The sequence below is a fragment of the Mercenaria mercenaria genome, chromosome 6 (assembly GCF_021730395.1).
Source record: "Mercenaria mercenaria strain notata chromosome 6, MADL_Memer_1, whole genome shotgun sequence".
Lineage (NCBI taxonomy): Eukaryota > Metazoa > Mollusca > Bivalvia > Venerida > Veneridae > Mercenaria > Mercenaria mercenaria.
This window is the reverse complement of record NC_069366.1, coordinates 55,453,302-55,477,741: the sequence shown is the minus strand read 5'-3', so window position 1 is coordinate 55,477,741 and position 24,440 is coordinate 55,453,302. Positions and strand designations below refer to the sequence as shown.

The 24,440-nt window shown below is 38.5% G+C and overlaps 1 protein-coding gene across 4 annotated transcripts in view; it reads left to right on the top strand.

Moving 5' to 3' along the window:
- Positions 1-24,071, top strand: part of LOC123548828 (copine-8-like) — a 51,526-nt gene extending 27,455 nt beyond the window's left edge. For 2 of the 4 annotated variants that reach the window (XM_045336398.2, XM_053545964.1), the window contains exons 11-19: positions 177-255; positions 2,927-3,042; positions 4,853-5,005; positions 5,672-5,744; positions 7,960-8,087; positions 12,266-12,368; positions 15,000-15,057; positions 17,708-17,781; positions 21,516-24,068. In XM_045336398.2, the coding sequence (XP_045192333.2) occupies positions 177-255; positions 2,927-3,042; positions 4,853-5,005; positions 5,672-5,744; positions 7,960-8,087; positions 12,266-12,368; positions 15,000-15,057; positions 17,708-17,781; positions 21,516-22,355 (1,624 nt within the window). In that variant the 3' untranslated portion in view covers positions 22,356-24,068. Of the gene's footprint in view, positions 1-176; positions 256-2,926; positions 3,043-4,852; positions 5,006-5,671; positions 5,745-7,959; positions 8,088-12,265; positions 12,369-14,999; positions 15,058-17,707; positions 17,782-21,515 lie in introns of all 4 variants that reach the window. The other 2 variants (XM_053545966.1, XM_053545965.1) reach the window with 2 other exon arrangements.
- Positions 24,072-24,440: the final 369 nt, after the last annotated feature.

Below are 24,440 nucleotides of genomic sequence, written 5' to 3'. Positions count from 1 at the left end.
AAGTCATTGCAGTTATAGACAATATATTACTGAATTGAGAACCAAAGTCTATGCAGTCATAGACAATATGTAATAGAATGGAAAAGTCATTCATCTAGTCTTAGACAGTGTGTAACAGAATAAAAGTACCGTCGTGAGTAATGTGGTTAACTAATATAATGAACTGTTTGTTTCAGCAGTCATGATCTGATTGGAGAATTTTCCACAAACTTAAAAGAACTAGCCAAAGCACCTGCCTCAAATACTATATATCAAGTAAGTTAATCTGCATATGTCCACATACATATATGTAATTTTAGAAGATTATGTGCATTTATAATTTGCAGCCACATGTTGATTAATTTTACAGTCAAAAGGGTCTGATTGTTGATTAACCATGATAAAATCAGTAGTATCAGTTATGACGAAAGTTGGTCCAAATTGCTTACCTTGTAGACTTTAAACAGTGAAATACAGTTGAACCTGTCTTAGTGACCACCTGTATTAAGCAACCACCTGTCTTAAGCAGTCAGTCATCTAACTTCTCAAACTGACTTTTTATTGTAATTTTGATTAAAGCAGTCACCTGCCTTTATCAGCCAGATTGTGTCCCTTCCTTGGTTGGTTGGTTGGTTAATACAGGTTTGACTATACTTCCAATATTTTGAAGATTTTGAACTTAACCAACATGCCTGGTCAAGTTTTCACAAAAATGTCTGCCTAGAAAGCATTTTTACCTGCAAATTAATAAAGTTGAATATTTGCTATTCTGTCAATAGTTATACAAAGTTAATAATGTTGGGCTTTAACACTTAATTAGCATTTCCTAGTTCTTTTGCTCTTTTGCTCACAAGATATAGTCATTTCTGAATCTTTTTAAGTGTTCATGAAAAGTGCTGTTCAGTGATACATCAAGCTTATTCCAGTTCATTTTAGCATTCAGTAAAAATGGTTCCGGTTTTTAGCTCACCTGTCACAAAGTGACAAGGTGAGCTTTTGTGATCGTGCGGTGTCCGTCGTCCGTCCGTGCGTGCGTCCGTAAACTTTTGCTTGTGACCACTCTAGAAGTCACATTTTTCATGGGATCTTTATGAAAGTTGGTCAGAATGTTCATCTTGATGATATCTAGGTCAAGTTCGAAACTGGGTCACGTGCCTTCAAAAACTAGGTCAGTAGGTCTAAAAATAGAAAAACCTTGTGACCTCTCTAGAGGCCATATATTTCACAAGATCTTCATGAAAATTGGTCAGAATGTTCACCTTGATGATATCTAGGTCAAGTTCGAAACTGGGTTATGTGCCGTCAAAAACTAGGTCAGTAGGTCTAAAAATAGAAAAACCTTGTGACCTCTCTAGAGGCCATATATTTCACAAGAGCTTCATGAAAATTGGTCAGAACGTTCATCTTGATGATATCTAGGTCAAGTTCGAAAGTGGGTCACGTGCGGTCAAAAACTAGGTCAGTAGGTCAAATAATAGAAAAACCTTGTGACCTCTCTAAAGGCCACATTTTTCATGGGATCTGTATGAAAGTTGGTCTGAATGTTCATCTTGATGATATCTAGGTCAAGTTCAAAACTGGGTCACGTGCGGTCAAAAACTAGGTCAGTAGGTCTAAAAATAGAAAAACCTTGTGACCTCTCTAAAGTCCATATATTTCATGAGATCTTCATGAAAATTGGTCAGAATGTTCACCTAGATAATATCTAGGTCAAGTTCGAAAGTGGGTCACGTGCCATCAAAAACTAGGTCAGTAGGTCAAATAATAGAAAAACCTTGTGACCTCTCTAGAGGCCATATTTTTCATGGGATCTGTATGAAAGTTGGTCTGAATGTTCATCTACATGATACCTAGGTCAATTTCGAAAGTGGGTCACGTGCCATCAAAAACTAGGTCAGTAGTTCAAATAATAGAAAAATCTTGTGACCTCTCTAAAGGCCATATTTTTCATGGGATCTGTATGAAAGTTGGTCTGAATGTTCATCTTGATGATATCTAGGTCAAGTTTGAAACAGGGTCATGTGCGGTCAAAAACTAGGTCAGTAGGTCTAAAAATAGAAAAACCTTGTGACCTCTCTAGAGGCCATACTTGTGAATGGATCTCCATAAAAATTGGTCAGAATGTTCACCTTGATGATATCTAGGCCAAGTTTGAAACTGGGTCACGTGCCTTAAAAAACTAGGTCAATAGGTCAAATAATAAAAAAAAAACCTTGTGACCTCTCTAGAGGCCATACTTTTCATGGGATCTGTATGAAAGTTGGTCTGAATGTTCATCTTGATGATATCTAGGTCAAGTTTGAAACTGGGTCAACTGCGGTCAAAAACTAGGTCAGTTGGTCTAAAATTATTTAAATCTTTTGACCTCTCTAGAGGCCATATTTTTCAATGGATCTTCATGAAAATTGATCTGAATGTTCACCTCGATGATATCTAGGTCAGTTTCGAAACTGGGTCACGTGCGGTCAAAAACTAGGCCAGTAGGTATAAAAATAGAAAAACCTTGTGACCTCTCTAGAGGCCATCTTTTTCATGAGATCTTCATGAAAATTAGTGAGAATGTTCACCTTGATGATATCTAGGTAATATTCAAAACAGGGTCACGTACCTTCGAAAACTAGGTCAATAGGTCAAATAATAGAAAAACCTTGTGACCTCTCTAGAGACCATATTTTTCAATGAATCTTCTTGAAAGTTGGTCAGAATTTTTATCTTGATAATATCTAGGTCAAGTTCAAAACTGGGTCACATGAGCTCAGAAACTAGGTCACTATGTCAAATAATAGAAAAAACGACATCATACTCAAAACTGGGTCATATGGGAAGAGGTGAGCGATTCAGGACCATCATGGTCCTCTTGTTTAACAAGTTAGTTGATGGAAGTCCCTGCTAGGAATGGACCTGTTTGCATATTGTGCCTCAGAATATTCGTCTGTTTATTATGCAGGTCATTAACCCAAAGAAAAAGGCAAAGAAGAGGAATTACAAAAATTCCGGGGAATTAATGGTTATGAATTGTAAAGTAGAAATTGTACCATCTTTCCTGGATTACCTTCAGGGAGGGTAAGTGTTGCTTGCAGTGTTAGGGGTATTATTTCATTGCTTTTCATGAACAGACTGTCAAACTGTTGGGCCTCGTGGTAGGTAGCAGATTTTAAATCAACTTCCCCCATCAATTTTGGTTGCAATCCACGCTAGGGGCATAAAAATCATGTGAGGAGGCCTTCACCTGGCCTACAGAAGATCACTTGTTCTACCCTGTGCCTGCTCATGCCTGAAATATTGCCTGAAGGAGCACCTTTGGGGTCATCCTCCACCATCAAAAGCTAGAAAAGTCACAAACTAAATTGTGTAGTTGTATGGCTCAACAAAACAAAAAATATCAACTAGGGACAGCTGTTAAGTCACTTTGTTACATTCTTTGTTTCTAAAGGATCTTGTTTTAGGTTTATTTAACCTTCAAAAAAGTAGTCTTTAAATGGATGCTGTAAAATGTTGCTGTGCACTTTTATGTCTGATTTGTTATTATTCTAATTAACAATAAAATTTGGCTAAAACTGGTGCTAGTATGGGAAATGTTGCATTTTCCATTGCCTCTCATAAACAGAAGAGTCTGCTATCTTTCTATGCTCCAAAAGTATCTTCTCTTAAAGCCCCATAAGGCTTCAAATTTTATATATTTAAAACAGATGATACAGCCATCCAAATAGATGTTTTGTATAATTACATGGTCAGAAAAGCAATAATTCCAATACTGCACAAGAATTTATGCAGTAAGTGTCATAAAGGGAGGTAATCAAAAATTATTTATTCAACAAAATTTTACACTGTGTTAATCAACATTCTAATCTTTGACAGATATCAGAGAAAACTGTTAGAATATGGTATTTGACAAAGAATGATATATTTTATGTTCATACCAAAAGTTGTGGGAGCCAAACTATAAATAAAGGCATTGTGAGCCTTTAATTGAGAAAAACAAATTGAAATGGAAAGCATAAACTAGCTCATTCATTTTAGATATGAATAATGCACAAAGAACATTTATCATTCATGCCTTGAGAAAAGAGGTTACTGGGAAATCATTAATATTCGTGGGGGACTAATTTTCGTGGATGAGTCAATCCACGGAATTTAGTCCCAGTGAACAAGTAAAATTACCATTCATTTTATGTTCAAAAGTTAAAATCCATGAATTCATATCCCCACGAAATTGCCGTTTTGACCAAAACCACGAAAATTCATGCCCACGAAATTAAATGATTTTACAGTATTACCTTTTCTTAAGTCAGTATGTCAGAAAGGAAAATTAAATCCCATCTTTTCTCTGACAGAATTTTTCTTTTTCTGTTTAGATAGAAATTTTATAGATTTTCAGATGTAGTCATGTGATAAATTTTTATTTCTTTTTTGTTCTAGAAATACGTGTGACTATTAATCTGTAAATATGCATTCATAGCCAGTTCTTATTTGTAAGCTCCTGAGATAGAATAGTTATTCACCAAATGAACCCAAACTTCACAAAAGTCATCATTGCCAAGGCTAGTTGCACATATCTGTATGTTCCAGTTCATTGATTTTCTGTGATTCTCTGAATTCTATGATAATGTTATTTTGGCAACGCCTCTTATATTATTTGGACAGTTTTCACCAAACTTCACAGGAATGATCTTTGCCAAGCCTAGTTGTGTATATATATGGAATGTTACGGTTCAGTGATTTTCCATGGAGTTATTGCCATTAATTTGTGGCATTTTCCAATGTCTACATGTTGAGTGGTGGGAGACATACTTTTTTGTGTGAAAAACAATCTCTAGTTTGTAATTAAAATCATTTCATAGTTCACATTAATATCTATTTTTCTGTATTTCAGAGTGGAAATGAATTTTACAGTGGCAATAGATTTCACAGCATCCAATGGCAACCCATCACAGCCTAATTCCTTACATTACTATGACCCATATAAACAGAACCAGTATGCCTCTGCCATTCAAGCTGTCGGCGAAATAATACAGGACTATGATTCGTAAGTAAACTCTAGACATACATTGCAACCTCTTTAGAGCAAACACTGGCTGGAAAACTAAAGTACGTTTGTTGTAAAGCTGCTGTTGATCAGGAAGTTTTTTTATAAATGGGAAAGACAATGTCTTGCTTTATGTCGAGTTGTTCTCTCTTTAGAGGTATCATTATTCTGCATGTGTGCAGGCTTCTGCTAAGTTGAGTTTTTTTTTGGTGGAGGGGTTTAAAAGTCTTAAAGGTTATAGGATAATGTTTCAACTTTAAAGATGGAGAAAGATTCTTGGTGCCCTGACTGCACATAATTCTGGTTCAGAAAGGCACCCGAGTAGACCTGCAAACATTTTGCAAACTAGGTAGGTGGCGTCCTCACTTGAGAGTATTTCACAACCTGAACTAGGCTGAAACTCACAGCACATAGGAGCAGTTGCTTTCATGTCAACAACCATAATCATTTTGCCAAAACATCAGTCTTATATTTTTCATGCTTTTAGAACTACATGTATGATGTTTCCTGTAATAAAATTTGGTGTGCATTTAACAGATGGATATTAACCTGGGTTTTTACATGTATTCAGAGATAAGGTAATACCTGCATTAGAATTTTTTGCTAGATTACCGGATGGGTGAGTAACCTGTTTAATTCTTTAGTATATTTTTTTCATGTTTTCAGAGATAAAATGTTTCCTGTATTAGGATTTGGTGCTAGGTTACCAGATGGTTCAGTGTCACATGAATTTCCATGTGTAAGTATGATATTTTATTGCTTATCTGCCTTTTGATGAAATCATAATCTAAGAAAAGTGACTGGCAGTTGGCCTTGATCTTGGGGCTCAAAATACCAATTTGAATATTTGAGCCGTGCAATGAGAAAACCTACATTGTGGTTTTGTGACCAGCATGGATCCAGACCAGCCTGCACATTCACGCAGTCTGGTCAGGATCCATGCTGTTCGCTTTCAAAGCCTATTGCAATTAGAGAAACTGTTAGTGAACAGCATGGATCCTGACCAGACTGCGCGGATGCGCAGGCTGGTCTGGATCCATGCAGGTTGCTAAGGCACTATGTTGGTTTTCTCATGGCGTAGCTCATTTGGGTTTTGGAATGTCATTAATTTTGATCCTTGGACCTAGGAATGTTGTTTGATCCCTTGGTCTCAGAATAGCTTCGCATGCTATTCTGATCTGGCCATGCTCAGTTGGTATCAAAAGCTCACTGGGGCTTGTGTTGTCTTGTAAATCAAATTTAAAAAAAAAACAACAAAAAAAAACACACAACTTGAATGAATTCTACCGAGGTTTATAATACAAGTTTCTATCTTTTACAAAAATAAAACTGAAATTATATACTTTTTTTCACATACAATACTTCTTACAAAAGTATGTAGCTGAGAAAAATGTTTTGAAAATTTTACATCATACATGTATAATCTTTGAAATACTGGAATCTTAGTAGAATCGGATATAAGAAATTCATCCACAATTGATATTTAAATCAAAACTTAAACTAAAACACAAACCTCCTTTTGTACCCACATATTTTTATATTAGCGAAAGGCTGTACGCGGTTTTTCATGCTCAAATGCATTATAATAAATGCTGTAACTTAAATTCTGATTTATATACATAACATTTGAGAGACAATGCTGCATGTAATTGCAGTCATGCTATTTAAATGCAGATTATGCTTTACAAGGAATAAAGCTTTTATAACGCCACCCATATTTTTCATCCACTGAATATGAGTACTGTTTGGTGATGAAAATTATACTGAAGAGGAAAATCCAGTAATATTTTTAGAAGTACAACAGTATCCCAAACATACAAATCATTTTAGTTAAGATATTTGATGCTGCCTAATTATTAGCTTAACGCAGGTGTACCTCCCCAAGTTATGACCCAGGACTTCGGACTCTGCCTCTTCTAAACTTTCAATCTATTTTGCTTTCTCTTAATTTCTACAGTTATGTCATTTCAACTTCTTCTCCAACATTGTTGTTATTCATTTCGCTTAGTTTCATACTCTTCCAAATACATTTGTCCTTTTTTTTTCATGAGAATACAGTGCAGTCAACAATACAAATTTTCCATTAAATATACCTTTGGGGACGGACCGAATTACTAATTATGTCTCCCACCACACAGTGGTATGGGCGACATGTTGATTTACTCCAGTCTGTGTGTGTGTCTGTCTGTCTGTGTGTCTGTCACAAACCTTGTCCGCACTCATAAGTCGAACATTTCTCATCCGATCTTCACCAAATTTTTTCAAAATGTGTTTGACCATAAGACCTTGGCCAAATTCAATAACTAGCCAAATCGGTCCAGGCACTTCTGAATTATGGCCCTTGAATTACCGAAATGTGCTCAGGTCTTGGGAGCTAAAACAGCCCATATACTACTAATCATTAGTAGTATAGGAGTCCCTTTGGGGCACTTTATGTGCGCTCTAAGTGCAAGCTTCTCCAAACTTGAACAAAGGGTGTTTGACTATAAGACCTCAGCCAAGCTTGAAATCAACCCAAATTGGCCCAGGCACTTCGGAATTATGGCCCTTGTATTACCGAAACGACGTTTTTACTCTTGTCAGCGGCATTTTTGCTCTTTTCCGCACTCAAGTCGAACATTTCTCATCTGATCTTCACCAAATTTTAACAAAATGTGTTTGACCATAAGACCTCGGACAAGTTCGATAATGAGCCAAATTGGTCCAGGCATTTTGGAGTTCTTGCCCTTGAATTGTAGTGAGTAAACAGTATATAAAGACTGACTTGCTATTTAGATGATTAGGCAGTTGTGGGAGACATTCGCTTTTCTCAAAAACAGCTCTAGTGTTAGATGAACTTGCCAACCCTTTTACCTTTCCTGTTTTGTATATGTTCTGTATATGTACATTGTATATGTTGTCATAAAAAAGGAAGGAATAAAATATGTTTAAATCAAATCATATATATATTTCAGAATTTCAGCCCTAACAATCCATACTGTGCTGGTATACAGGGTGTGCTACAAGCTTACTACACTTCATTGAAACAAGTTCAGCTTTATGGACCAACAAATTTCTCACCAGTCATTAATCATGTTATGAGGTAAATGTTTTTGGAGTTATTTATAAAGGCATGAAGTCCATTTTTAGCTCAACTTTTCGAAGAAAATTTAGAGGTATTGCACTCACCCCGGCATTGGTGTCGGCGTTGCCGTCGCTGTCTCCGTTTGTTAAAGTTTTTAGCTCACCTGTCACAAAGTGACAAGGTGAGCTTTTGTGATCGCGCGGTGTCCGTCGTCCGTCCGTCAGTCCGTCCGTGCGTCCGTCCGTAAACTTTTGCTTGTGACCACTCTAGAGGTCACATTTTTCATCGGATCTTTATGAAAGTTGGTCAGAATGTTCATCTTGATGATATCTAGGTCAAGTTCGAAACTGGGTGACGTGCCATCAAAAACTAGGTCAGTAGGTCTAAAAATAGAAAAACCTTGTGACCTCTGTAGAGGCCATATATTTCATAAGATCTTCATGAATGTTAATCAGAATGTTCACCTTGATGATATCTAGGTCAAGTTTGAAACTGGGTCACGTGCCTTCGAAAACTAGGTCAGTAGGTCTAAAAATAGAAAAACCTTGTGACCTCTCTAGAGGCCATATATTTCATAAGATCTTCATGAAAATTGGTCAGAACGTTCACCTTGATGATATCTAGGTCAAGTTCCAAAGTGGGTCATATGCCGTCAAAAACTAGGTCAGTAGGTCAAATAATAGAAAAACCTTGTGACCTCTCTAAAGGCCATATTTTTGCAGGGATCTGTATGAAAGTTTGGTTCTAACGTTCATCTTGATGACTATCTAGATCAAGTTCGAAACTGGGTCACCTGCGGTCAAAAACTAGGTCAGTAGGTCTAAAAATAGAAAAACCTTGTGACCTCTCTAGAGGCCATATATTTCATGAGATCTTCATGAAAATTGGTCAGAATGTTCATCTTGATGATATCTAGGTCAGGTTTGAAAGTGGGTCACGTGCCTTCAAAAACTAGGTCAGTAGGTCAAATAAGAGAAAAACCTTGTGACCTCTCTAGAGGCCATATTTTTCATGGGATCTGTATGAAAGTTGGTCTGAATGTTCATCTTGATGATATCTAGGTCAAGTTCGAAAGTGGGTCACGTGCCTTCAAAAACTAGGTCAGTAGGTCAAACAATAGAAAAACCTTGTGACCTCTCTAAAGGCCATATTTTTCATGGGATCTGTATGAAAATTGGTCTGAATATTCATCTTGATGATATCTAAGTCAAGTTCGAAACAGGGTCATGTGTGGTCAAAAACTAGTCAGTAGGTCTAAAAATAGAAAAACCTTGTGACCTCTCTAGAGGCCATATCTTTGAATGGATCTCCATAAAAATTGGTCAGAATGTTCACCTTGATGATATCTAGGTCAGGTTTGAAACTGGGTCACGTGCGTAAAAAACTAGGTCAGTAGGTCAAATAATAAAAAAACCTTGTGACCTCTCTTGAGGCCATATTTTCATGGGATCTTATGAAAAGTTGGTCATGAATGTTCGTCTTGATGATTTCTAGGTCAAGTTCGAAACTGGGTCACTGCTGGTCAAAAACTAGGTCAGTAGGTCTATAATTAGAACAATCTTTTGACCTCTCTAGAGGCCATATTTTTCAATGGATCTTCATGAAATTTGATCTGAATGTTCACCTTGATGATATCTAGGTCAGTTTCGAAACTGGGTCATGTGCGGTCAAAAACTAGGCCAGTAGGTATAAAAATAGAAAAACCTTGTGACCTCTCTAGAGGCCATATTTTTCATGAGATCTGTATGAAAATTGGTCTGAATATTCATCTTGATGATATCTAGGTCAAGTTCGAAACAGGGTCATGTGTGGTCAAAAACTAGGTCAGTAGGTCTAAATATAGAAAAACCTTGTGACCTCTCTAGAGGCCATACTTATGAATGGATCTCCATAAAAATTGGTCAGAATGTTCACCTTGATGATATCTAGGTCAGGTTTGAAACTGGGTCACGTGCCGTAAAAAACTAGGTCAGTAGGTCAAATAATAAAAAAACCTTGTGACCTCTCTTGAGGCCATACTTTTCATGGGATCTGTATGAAAGTTGGTCTGAATGTTCGTCTTGATGATTTCTAGGTCAAGTTCGAAACTGGGTCAACTGCGGTCAAAAACTAGGTCAGTAGGTCTATAATTAGAACAATCTTTTGACCTCTCTAGAGGCCATATTTTTCAATGGATCTTCATGAAATTTGATCTGAATGTTCACCTTGATGATATCTAGGTCACTTTCGAAACTGGGTCACGTGCGGTCAAAAACTAGGCCAGTAGGTATAAAAATAGAAAAACCTTGTGACCTCTCTAGAGGCCATATTTTTCATGAGATCTTCATGAAAATTAGTGAGAATGTTCACCTTGATGATATTTAGGTAAAGTTCAAAACAGGGTGACGTAACTTCGAAAACTAGGTCAATTGGTCAAATAATAGAAAAACCTTGTGACCTCTCTAGAGACCATATTTTTCAATGGATTTTCATGAAAATTGGTCAGAATTTTTATCTTGATAATATCTAGGTCAGGTTCAAAACTGGGTCACATGAGCTCAAAAACTAGGTCACTATGTCAAATAATAGAAAAAACGACGTCATACTTAAAACTGGGTCATGTGGGAAGAGGTGAGCGATTCAGGACCATCATGGTCCTCTTGTTGATGAAGTCAAATATCTCTGTTACTATCAGAGCTATTGACTTGAAATTTAAGATAGTTATTTACTATCAAAGTCTACACCAGGAGAAATAATTCCCATAACTCTGTTTAAATTTTGACAGATTTATGCCCTGTTTTAACTTAGAATTTTTTGGTTAAAGTTTTTGATAAAGTCAGATATCTATGTAACTATCAGAGCTATTGACTTGAAACTTAAAATGGTTATTTACTATCAAAGTCTACACCAGAAGAAACAATCCCCACAACTCTGATTTGAATTCTGACAGATTTATGCCCTTTTTTAACTTAGAATTTTTTGGTTAAAGTGTTATATAACGTCCAATATCTCTGTTACTATCAAAGCTATTGACTTGAAACTTAAAATAGTTATTTACTATCAAAGGCTACACCATAAGAAACAATCCCCATAACTCTGATTAGAATTTTGACAGATTTATGCCCCTTTTACTGGCAAAGCTCTAATTCAGATTCAAGCACTGAGAAAAGTCAAGCGTGCTGTCTTACAGACAGCTCTTGTTTGGAATCCATCTTATATGATTCTTTCACTGATTGTAGGTGCAGATGGGAATATCAAGCCTCGAGGAAGAGACTCGTTACTGTGTTAACAGTTATCAGAGAGCTGGATATTCCCATCTGCTCTTACACCCAGTGATAGAATCTTTTTCTTGCATACCAAATTCAAAAAATAATAGTAAGAATATAGAGTTGTATATTAACAAAAGCATTCTTTTCTAAATCATTTAATATATCAACTCCATAACATTTCAACAGATGTGACTTTTTTTTGTATTTATCAAGATGTTGAGGGGGCCTCAGTGGCTAATGGGCTAATGTTGCTGACTTTGAATCAACTGCCCCTAAACCTTTAATATGAACCGCACCATGAGAAAACCAACATAGTGCATTTGTGACCAGCATGGATCCAGACCAGCCTGCGCATCCACGCAGTCTGGTCAGGGTCCATGCTGTTCGCTAACAGTTTCTCTAATTGTAATAGGCTTTGAAAGCGAACAGCATGGATCCTGACCAGATTGCGCGAATGCGCAGGCTGGTCTGTATCCATGCTGGTCACAAAGCCACTATGTTGATTTTCTCATGGTGCAGCTGATTTGTAGATTTATTTCTTGTGATGTAGCAATCCAACTTGTGGATTTTTGTTTTTGTTTTTACCCAGTTCTCGATCGTTGCCATACAGAATGGTCAAAGGTGCACTCAGGGTGTGGCTTAATAAAATGTGGAAAGTCATGTTGTATCCTAAATGTGTTTCTATATGACTTTAAACCCTACAAATTTGAAAAATAAACTTTTGAGACTTTAGAGTAAATATGTGTCATTACCATTATGGTAGTTTAAACAGTATTTTGTTGACATATCATAAACATAAATCACATACAAACAATTACGCTTACAATCAAAATGGTGCAAGCTTTCATCAATTCATTTCCTTGAAGACATAGCTTAGTGAAATGATTCGAAAAATGTAAGATTGTAGGCAATAGCGGTACTGGAATTTTTATTCTTTTTCTGTTTCAGATTTGCTTCGGCAAAACAAGATGGTTCAAGTTATTTTGTTCTGCTTATCATTACTGATGGAGTCATCACAGATATGCCACAGACCATACACTCCATAGTCAATGTAAATATTTCCCACAATCCCCTGTGTTATTTATAGTCAGATTCATATGACATCCTGGATAAAGGTCGAATTTCTGTTACTTAGGCAGTGGTGTTTAAGTTCTCAGGGATATCCAAAAACTGTACTATAACAAAGGCTAAAAATTCTTTTATTTTTTGTAATCTGCAATACACATTTTCCAGTGATACTGCTCTTCATTGAATATGCTTAGAACTTTTTCGGAAAGTTCATTTTCAGATTGAATCTTACAGTATCAAGTCTCAGTTTACACACATTGTATTCAAATACCTAGTAAAATAAAACTCAGAAATAGCAAAAATTGGAGACTAATCTGAATTATCTTTGATAAGTATTAGTGATATTCTGTATTAAAATTGTACAAGTAAGTTGTTTCATTAAAAATGGTTTAATAAACATATCAACTTAATTTTTTAAGCGAGGCCTCCGTGGCTGAGTGATTAAGGTCGCTGGCTTGGAAACACTTACCCCTCACCGATTCGGGTTCGAGCCTCACTCGGGGCATTGAATTCTCCATGTGAGGAAGCCATCCAGCTGGCTGATGGAAGGTCGGTGGTTCTACCAAGGTGTCTGCCCTTGATGAAATAATGCACGGAGGGGCACCTGGGGTCTTCCTCAACCATCAAAGCTGGAAAGTCCCATATGACCTATAATTGTGTCGGTGCAACGTTAAACCCAACAAAAACAATAATGTTTTGCAGGTCAGGATATGACCCTAGGACTGCAGTCTCAGGAGATGTACAGGTCACTAAAGATTGTATATAGCACTTAAGATCTTTCTTTTTTTCTTGTGTGTTGATTCGTCTGTTTCACTCTAAGATCAGAATAAAATTTAAGAGTGATGGCAATAATTATGAAATATTTCACAAATGATGAAGCTGTAAGTGAAAATTCAAAATCTGGTATAAATGAGTGAAAGTTAGTCTGATCTTCAATTTTTAGCTCACCTGTCACATAGTGACAAGGTGAGCTATTGTGATCACCCTTCGTCCGTCGTCCGTGCGTCTCGTGCGTCCGTCCGTCAACAATTTCTTGTCTGCACGGTAGTGGTTTCATTTATGATTTTATTTTAACCAGATTTGCACACAACTTGAATCACCATAAGATCTCGGTTGCTTTCTTAAGCTGGCCAGATCTGGTTATGGGTTTCAGAGTTAGGGCCCCTGAAAGGGCCAAAATTAGCTATTTTGACCTTGTCTGCACAATAGCAGCTTTATTTATGAATTGATTTTTACCAAACTGGCACACAACTTGTATCACCATAAGATCTTGGTTCCTTTCTTGAACTGGCCAGATTCTGTTATGGGTTCCAGAGTTATGGTCCCTGAAAGGGCCAGAATTAGCTATTTTGACCTTGTCTGCACAATAGCAGCTTCATTTATGATTTTATTTTAACCAAACTTGCACACAGCTAGTATCACCATAAGATCTTGATTCCTTTCTTGAACTGGCAAGATTCCTTTATGGGTTCTAGAGTTATGGCCCCTGAAAGGGCCAAAATTAGCTATTTTGACCTTGTCTGCACAATAGCAGCTTCATTTATGATTTGAATTTAATCAAACTTGCACAAAACTTGTGTCACCATAAGATCTCAGTTCCTTTCTTGAACCACCTAGATCCCATAATGGGTTCCAGAGTTATGGCCCCAGAAAGGGCCAAAATTAGCTATTTTGACCTTGTCTGCACAATAGCTGCTTCATTTATGATTTGATTTTAACCAAACTTGCAAACAACTTGTATTACCACAAGGTCTTGGTTCCTTTCTTGAACTGGCCAAATTCCATCATGGGTTCCAGAGTTATGGCCTCTTAAAGGTCCAAAATTGGCTATTTTGGCTTATGCAGCCATATAGAGACTTCATATATGGTTTTATTTGATACAAACTTCCAAAATATCTTCAACAACAATAAATCTTAGATTCCAGGACAAATCAGATCCAATCGTAGGTTCCAGAGTTATTTTATTTCAGATTACCTCCCCTGATTGTAATCAAAATGGATTTATATCAGTAAGTACTTATAGGACTTATTTGAAATTTCATAATTGTCATTAGTTGGACTGAGACAATCAGGATAGATAACTATGGACTGATTTTATGTCAAATTACCTCCCTTTATTTCAAATTTAAATGGGTATATCTCCGTAACTAAATTTACTAATGAAGATACTGATCTGAAATTTCATTTATGTCAACAGATTTATTTGGCAGAGCCTTCTTTTGTTCACTTACAATATTTTTTTTTAATTACTTCCCTTTTACGTTACTATAAATAGCTTATTTTTAGGAACTTTTTTATTATTGGCCGTAGGGAAAAACCGAGACCACTTTTCTGTGGTACAACATGGATGGTACCTCCAATTTTTAGGTGCATTTTGACATATCTGTACCTTGTAAGAATTGTTTTTTCCTTTTGGTTAAATTTCTTCCCATTGTTGTTCCTGTCCTTTGGACTTAAATATTTTTACTGAGGACTTCTTGTCCTCCAGTGCAATGATAACAGGTGAGCGATAAAGGGTCATCATGGCCCTCTTGTATGTATTTTCAGTGGTTTTAACCAAAAATACCCATCTTTCTTGTACAGTATTAAGGGCTGTAATCTGTTATATTTTCAGGCATCCCATTTACCCATGTCTATCATCATAGTGGGAGTTGGCAATGCTGAATTTGATGGTAAATTATTTTATATACAATTGAATCTCAGTATCTTGAATTTCAGGGGATCAAGCGTTTAGCTTCAAGATAACCAAGATTTGACTTAAAATGTTATTTGGTGAACATTTTCGAAAAGGGGTCTGGAAAATGCGTTTTAGGTAGTCAGAATTTTGAGATAAGCAAGTTTGAGATATCGAGTCTCAACTGCATATGGGCCGTGCCATGAGAAAACCAACATAGTGGGTTTGCGACCAGCATGGATCCAGACCAGCCTGCGCATGTGCGCAGTCTGGTCAGGATCCATGCTGTTCGCTATTAAAGCCTATTGGAATTGGAGAAACTCTTAGCGAACAGCATGGATTCTGGCCAGACTGCGCGATGCGCAGGCTGGTCTGGATCCATGCTGGTCACTAACCCACTATGTTGGTTTTCCCATGGCATGGCTCAATTATTTGCTAAAAAAGAACAATAGAAGGGTTTAATGAAATTGAGTTGTTGTTATGATGCATTTTTATCAATTCTTGATATTGGCTACTATTCTGAAAACCGTATATTCAGTTTAACAATGTTATACTCTATAACTATACATATCTTAAGTAGTGCTGTACCAATTCATTGGTTTGTATTCTGTTGAAAAATAGTCAAGTGTAGGGTTGTCAGATTATCTGTTTTGCATGTTGTTGGTAATTGGTTCAAATTAAAAATGTTGATACATCAAGAGCTTCTGATTATCATTAGAACCGCCTCCTTAGCCTGGTGGTAGAGCACCCATCAAGTACAGAAGGTTGTGGTATCATAAGAACCACCTCCTTAGCCTAGAGGTAGAGCACCTATCAAGTACAGGAGGTTGTGGTATCATTAGAACTGCCTCCTTAGCCTAGTGGTAGAGCACCCATCAAGTACAGGAGGTTGTGATATCATTGGAACCACCTCTTAGCCTAGAGGTAGAGCACCCATCAAGTACAGGAGGTTGTGGTATCATTTGAACCACCTCCTTAGCCTAGAGGTAGAGCACCCATCAAGTACAGGAGGTTGTGGTATCATTGGAACCACCTCCTTAGCTTAGTGGTAGAGCACCCATCAAGTACAGAAGGTTGTGATATCATTGGAACCACCTCCCATCAAGTACATGAGGTTGTGGTATCATTGGAACCGCCTCCTAAGCCTAGTGGTAGAGCACCCATCAAGTACATGAGGTTGTGGTATCATTAGAACTGCCTCCTTAGCCTAGTGGTAGAGCACCCATCAAGTACAGGAGGTTGTGGTATCATTAGAACCGCCTCCTTAGCCTAGTGGTAGAGCACCCATCAAGTACAGGAGGTTGTGGTATCATTGGAACCTCCTCCTTAGCCTGGTGGTAGAGCACCCATCAAGTACAGGAGGTTGTGGTATCATTGGAACCGCCTCCTTAGCCTGGTGGTAGAGCACCCATCAAGTACAGGAGGTTGTGATATCATTAGAACCGCCTCCTTAGCCTAGTTGTAGAGCACCCATCAAGTACAGGAGGTTGTGGTATCATTTGAACCGCCTCCTTAGCCTAGTGGTAGAGCACCCATCAAGTACAGGAGGTTGTGATATCATTGGAGCCGCCTGCTTAGCCTGGTGGTAGAGCACCCATCAAGTAAAGGAGGTTGTGGTATCATTAGAACCGCCTCCTTAGCCTGGTGGTAGAGCACCCATCAAGTACAGGAGGTTGTGGTATCATTGGAATCGCCTCCTTAGCCTGGTGGTAGAGCACCCATCAAGTACAGGAGGTTGTGGTATCATTAGAACAGCCTCCTTAGCCTGGTGGTAGAGCACCCATCAAGTAAAGGAGGTTGTGGTATCATTAGAACCGCCTCCTTAGCCTAGTGGTAGAGCACCCATCAAGTAAAGGAGGTTGTGGTATCATTTGAACCGCCTCCTTAGCCTAGTGGTAGAGCACCCATCAAGTACAGGAGGTTGTGATATCATTGGAGCCGCCTGCTTAGCCTGGTGGTAGAGCACCCATCAAGTAAAGGAGGTTGTGGTATCATTAGAACCGCCTCCTTAGCCTGGTGGTAGAGCACCCATCAAGTACAGGAGGTTGTGGTATCATTGGAATCACCTCCTTAGCCTGGTGGTAGAGCACCCATCAAGTACAGGAGGTTGTGGTATCATTGGAATCACCTCCTTAGCCTGGTGGTAGAGCACCCATCAAGTACAGGAGGTTGTGGTATCATTGGAACTGCCTCCTTAGCCTGGTGGTAGAGCACCCATCAAGTAAAGGAGGTTTTGATATCATTGGAACCGCCTCCTTAGCCAGGTGGTAGAGCACCCATCAAGTAAAGGAGGTTTTGGTATCATTGGAACCACCTCCTTAGCCTAGTGGTAGAGCACCCGTCAAGTACAGAAGGTTGTGGTATCATTAGAACTGCCTCCTTAGCCTGGTGGTAGAGCACCCATCAAGTAAAGGAGGTTGTGGTATCATTAGAACCACCTCCTTAGCCTAGTGGTAGAGCACCCATCAAGTACAGGAGGTTGTGGTTCACTCCCAAGACGTGAAAAACAATACTAGTACAGTCAATTTCAAAAATGTGCTTAGAAGCAACCGGTCAGATGATAGGACAGTTTTGAGACAGTTTTATAGCCTTGAAGCCAGTATTTTGCCTGTCCTTTGAAACTGACTGTTCCACGGTTTTAATTACAGCCATGGATGTTCTGGATGCAGATGGGAAGAGACTAGGTATAGATAATAGATATGCTGAGAGGGATATTGTGCAAGTAAGCATGTGTTTTATAAGATATCAAGTAAGGTTGTTTATAATTGAGCTGCGCAATGAGAAAACCAACATAGTGCGTTTGCACCCAGCATGGATACAGACCAGCCTACGTATCAGCACAGTCTGGCCAGGATCCATGCTGTTTGCTAACAATGTCTCTAATTGCAATAGGCTTTGAAAGGGAACAGCATGGATCCTGACCTGACTGCGTTGACACGCAGGCTGGTCTGGATTCATGCTGTTCCCTTTCAAAGCCACTATGTTGGTTTTCTCATGACACAGCTCATATAAATTTGTTTAAGTTCTGTGGCTAAGTGTTTAAGATCACTGACTTTGAACCGCTTGCCCCTTACTGCTTGGGTTTAAAACCTTGCTTAGGGTGTAGAATTCCTCGTGTGACTTACTGAAGGTTGGTGGTTCTACCCAGGTGCCAACCTGCGCCTTACATAATGCTTAGAGTGGCATCTGGAGCCTTCCTTCACTGTCAAAAGCTGGAAAACTGCCATATGACCTTTATTTGTTTGAGTGACATAAAACACTGACAAAACAAACTCTCAAGTTTGCTTCTGAACAAAATAGGTTTTGAGCTTTTAGAAGCCAGTTTGGACCCAGCTCTCAAACCTTCTGCACCTGTGGATGGTTCTGAGCACAATCTTGAAAATGGGTAAAATTGTTGTATTTTGAGAGTGGTCTTCAGACTGTTCTGTAATCACGGAGTGCAGTGCTGCTGCGTTAAGGTAGTTCGGCACATTTGATAAACTAGAGTAATGAAGTAATGTCATTTATCTAGATAACATAGAAAACTGCCTCGACTTGGTGAATGGAAACAATAATCATTTATGAATCTATTGCAATTTATGAGTTCATTTAATTAAACAGCAATGTTACTGTCTTTCTAAGATACAATAATTATAATATATTAAAAATGTTAACATGTTAAATAATTCCAAAAAATGCCTTAAAGTCAGCTTGAAATGTAGATCTCTTTTCATGGGCAGATATCTCAAAAACTATCTCACAGACCTATATATTTATTTTATTATTATAGACCATAATTATGTTTATTAACATCTGTGAGAAGTTTTATTAAAATCTACAATGTACAAAAATTTTTATTCACAAAAATGTCATTTCCAACAGACTCCTGTTGTAAAAGCCTATGTAAGATCCCATTTTTTTACAGATCATTTTGTCAGCAAAAACTTATTAATAAAGCACATGGTCCTTTCTTCTTCATTCTTTATTATATGTTCTTTATTTGCCAGATTTGCTGAGTATATTCTGAAGTTTTAAAAATATTGCGGTTTAATCAAATTCTACTGTGCAGAAAATATTTCTATCTAAATGAGCAGAACTAACTTAAGAAAGCTATGTCAGTATCATATCTACTCTGCTACTACTCTCTACAGAAATCAGTTATTGTTTTGAATTGTTAGAATAGAAAAAACAGTTTGGAATAAATCAGTGGTAGGAAGAGTATTCAAATGTTAGAGGTTTAATTGGGTCTCCATCACATCATGTATGATCATTTATGTAGGATCTGTTTCGTCAGTAAGGTACTTGCAGAAGTATATTTGGTACTTGCAACATTAAAAATCTAAATTCATTTCAGATCAAACAGTTTTAAATAATTGACTTACAAATGAATATTCTTCATTGAAAACATTGTTGTTTTTTAGCTCACCTGTCACATAGTGACAAGGTGAGCTTTTGTGATCACGCAGCGTCCGTCGTCCGTCGTCCATCCGTCCGTCCGTAAACCTTTGCTTGTGACCACTCTAGAGGTCATATTTTTTGTGGGATCTTTATGAAAATTGGTCAGAATGTTTATCTTGATGATATCTAGGTCAAGTTCGAAACTGGGTTACGTGCCATCAAAAACTAGGTCAGTAGGTCTAAAAATAGAAAAACCTTGTGACCTCTCTAGAGGCCATATATTTCACAAGATCTTCATGAAAATTGGTCAGAATGTTCACCTTGATGATATCTAGGTCAAGTTTGAAACTGGGTCACGTGCCTTCAAAAACTAGGTCAGTAGGTCTAAAAATAGAAAAACCTTGTGACCTCTCTAGAGGCTATATATTTTACAAGATCTTCATGAAAATTGGTCAGAACGTTCACCTTGATAATATCTAGGTCAAGTTCGAAACTGGGTCACGTGCCATCAAAAACTAGGTCAGTAGGTCAAATAATAGAAAAACCTTGTGACCTCTTTAAAGGCCATATTTTTCATGGGATCTGTATGAAAATTGGTCTGAAAGTTCATCTTGATGATATCTAGGTCAAGTTCGAAACTGGGTCACGTGTCGTCAAAAACTAGGTCAGTAGGTCAAATAATAGAAAAACCTTGTGACCACTCTAGAGGCCATATATTTCATGAGATCTTCATAAAAATTGGTCAGAATGTTCACCTTGATGATATCTAGGTCAAGTTCGAAACTGGGTCACGTGCGGTCAAAAACTAGGTCAGTAGGTCTAAAAATAGAAAAACCTTGTGACCACTCTAGAGGCCATATATTTCATGAGATCTTCATAAAAATTGGTCAGAATGTTCACCTTGATGATATCTAGGTCAAGTTCGAAAGTGGGTCACGTGCCATCAAAAACTAGGTCAATAGGTCAAATAATAGAAAAACCTTGTGACCTCTCTAGAGGCCATATTTTTCATGGGATCTGTATGAAAGTTGGTCTGAATGTTCATCTTGATGATATCTAGGTCAAGTTCGAAAGTGGGTCACGTGCCGACGAAAGCTAGGTCAGTAGGTCAAATAATAGAAAAACCTTGTGGCCTCTCTAAAGGCCATATTTTTCATGGGATCTGTATGAAAATTGGTCTGAATGTTCATCTTGATGATATCTAGGTCAGGTTCGAAACAGGGTCATGTGCGGTCAAAAACTAGGTCAGTAGGTCTAAAAATAGAAAAACCTTGTGACCTCTCTAGAGGCCATACTTGTGAATGGATCTCCATAAAAATTGGTCAGAATGTTCACCTTGATGATATCTAGGTCAAGTTTGAAACTGGGTCATGTGCCTTCAAAAACTAGGTCAGTAGGTCAAATAATAGAAAAACCTTGTGACATCTCTAGAGGCCATACTTTTCATGGGATCTGTATGAAAGTTGGTCTGAATGTTCATCTTGATGATATCTAGGTCAAGTTTGAAACTGGGTCAACTGCGGTCAAAAACTAGGTCAGTAGGTCTAAAATTATAGAAAAACCTTGTTACCTCTCTAAAGGCCATATTTTTCAATGGATCTTCATGAAAATTGATCTGAATGTTCACCTTGATGATATCTAGGTCATTTTCGAAACTGGGTCACGTGCGTTCAAAAACTAGGCCAGTAGGTATAAAAATAGAAAAACCTTGTGACCTCTCTAGAGGCCATATTTTTCATGAGATCTTCATGAAAATTAGTGAGAATGTTCACCTTGATGATATCTAGGTAAAGTTCAAAGCAGGATCACATATCTTCGAAAACTAGGTCAATAGGTCAAATAATAGAAAAACCTTGTGACCTCTCTAGAGACCATATTTTTCAATGGATCTTCATGAAAATTGGTCAGAATTTGTATCTTGATAATATCTAGGTCAAGTTCAGAATTGGGTCACATGAGCTCAAAAACTAGGTCACTATGTCAAATAATAGAAAAAACGACGTCATACTCAAAACTGGGTCATGTGGGAAGAGGTGAGCGATTCAGGACCATCATGGTCCTCTTGTGTTGTAATTTCAGTTTGTTCCATTCCGAGATTTTATGAGGGGAGCATACGGAAGTAACCAGAGCCTAATGCAAGCTGCTCTCGCTAAGTCAGTCCTCGCAGAAATACCAGATCAAGTTATTCATTACATGAAGAAAAAAGGTATAAAACCTAAACCCCAGAGACCTCAGCGACCAATGGCTCCTGCCACAGCAGGTACACAACCAGTTGGTCAACAAGGTCAGGGCCCCTATCCTGGGGCTCAGCCGGGCGGACAAGGATACCCGCAGGGACCACCTCAGCAAGGAGGACTGGGATACCCACAGGGACCACCACAGCAGATGGGTCAGCAAGGTCCAGGATATCCACAAGGGGGACCATATGGAGGACAGCCTGCAGGTCAACAGGGTCAAGGTTACCCTACAGGAGGCCAACAAGGGGGACAATCTGGTCAGCCTCAGGGGACAGGTGCTCCACCATATCCTCAAGGTGGAAGTCAAGCCCCATATCCCCAGAGTGGTGTAGGTGCTCCACCATACTCTCAGGGTGGGGGTCAAGCCCCATACCCACAAGGAACTACAGGTGCACCACCATACCCTCAGAGTTCAGGTCAAGCTCCATATCCCCAGGGCAGTGCAGGCGCACCACCATACCCTCAGGGGGCAGGTCAAGCTCCCTATCCCCAGGGCAGTGCAGGTGCACCTCCTTATCCTCAGGGGGCAGGTCAGGCCCCATATCCCCAAGGGAGTGCAGGCGCTCCACCATACCCTCAAGGTGGGAGTCAAGCCCAACAGGGGTCTGCACCTTACCCCACAGGACCACCAGGTCCACCTCAAAGGCCCCCACCTACATACCAGAGTGCTCAGCAAAAATAAACATCTTCCAGTCACAGAACTTTCAATTAGTCATCAGTCAGCTTGAAGGAAAAGAAGAGGTTAAGATATTATTACACACTCGTTCTTTAGTAGTATAATACTGTGCTCCTGAAGTCACGCTGATTTTTGCTGCAGAACTAGTGCATATTTCCAATAGAGTGCGTATAACTTATAATTATTTAACCTTTTGGTGCTTGGATTGGACTGGGATAAAAGAAATCACGGGTCTAAGTGAAATTCAATTTAGCAGAAGGTGTTAAAACTTTAATATCTGTGTACATTGGTATGTTAGCACATTAGATGGATGTATAGTTAATTCTCAAAAAAAAAAAGTTATTTATCAAGATTTATAAAGAATATTTAATAATGTATACTTTATGTACAAAACACTCAATTGTAATACTTGTACTGCATGTTTTTCAGTGGGTTATTGAAATGTTACAGTAATTTCATAGAATTTTTTTTTTTTTACTTATATATTTAATTGATATATCTTTTACTCATCAACACAAGATCTTACATTTTTGCAAGTGGCTTAACAATGATATCAGGTGTAAACATACTTATATAAACTGGCCATATATTTCTGCACTTTAAGCGCTCTGGCAGGGTTGCACCAAATTGATATTCCACTGATGTATGTACCACTACAGTCTAACCTGTACTAACGGTCACCTCTGATCAGCGGTCACCTGTGTTCAGCGGCCATTTTATGACGCCCCCGACGGATTTTCCTCTATTTTATCACTTTATTCAGCGGCCACCTGTCGTCCGCGGCCAGCCACCAAAATTGCCTCCCGATCACCATATTTGACCCCTTTCAGCGGCCATTTTTCTTCCAAAACCAATTATTTTTAGGCAATAATCGCCGAAGATACCCGATTTTTGAGAAACACATGATTGCTAAGTTTAAATATATAAACCGCTCGATCTTTTACGGAACGTAACAGCAATGTTAAATTTTAGCGTAGACAATAAGCGCGGAGAGTAGCTTCCCTTACCAAAACGGCGAAAACTGTAAACAAACTTCTTTTGAAGTTGGAAAATTGTCTGTAACAACTTTTGTTGTAAAAAAAAAAAGCATGCCGTAGTTTTAGATTGCTAAGAAGACCATTCATATTGCGAAGGCAAATGCACGTCATTGTATCAAGGTAAAATAATAATGGAAAACCCAAAAAGAATTTGGCCTAAAGGCTAAACTGGTCAGAAGTCTGAAAATACATATATTGGCTGCACCTCCGATCAGCGGTCACCTGGCTTAAGCGGCCAAATTGTCTGCTTCCCTTGGCTGGCTGCTTAAGACAGGTTAGACTGTACTTGCCATTTGTAGGATTTCTCTTTTCCTTTATTGTTAGTGTAATTATGTCTCCCCCAGGAGACATATTGTTTTTGCCCTGTCCGTCCGTCCTTCCGTCCGTACGTCACACTTCATTTCCGAGCAATAACTGGAGAACCATTTGACCTAGAACCTTCAAACTTCATAGGGTTGTAGGGCAGCTGGAGTAGACGACCCCTATTGTTTTTGGGGTCACTCCGTCAAAGGTCAAGGTCACAGGGGCCTGAACATTGAAAACCATTTCCAATCAATAACTAGAGAACCACTTGACCCAGAATGTTGAAACTTCATAGGATGATTGGTCATGAAGAGTAGATGACCCCTATTGATTTTGGGGTCACTCCGTCAAAGGTCAAGGTCACAGGGGCCTGAACATTGAGAACCATTTCTGATCAATAACTACAGAACCACCTGACCCAGAATATTGAAACTTCATAGGATGATTGGTCATGAAGAGTAGATGACCCCTATTGATTTTGGGGTCACTCATTCAAAGGTCAAGGTCAGAGGGGCCTGAACATTGAAAACCATTTCCGATCAATAACTAGAGAACCACTTGACCCAGAATGTTGAAACTTCATAGGATGATTGGTCATAAAGAGTAGATGACCCCTATTGATTTTGGGGTCACTCCATCAAAGGTCAAGGTCACAGGGGCCTAAACATTGAAAACCATTTCCGGTCAGTAACTTGAGAACTACTTGACCCAGAATGTTGAAACTTAATAGAATGATTGATCATGCAGAGTA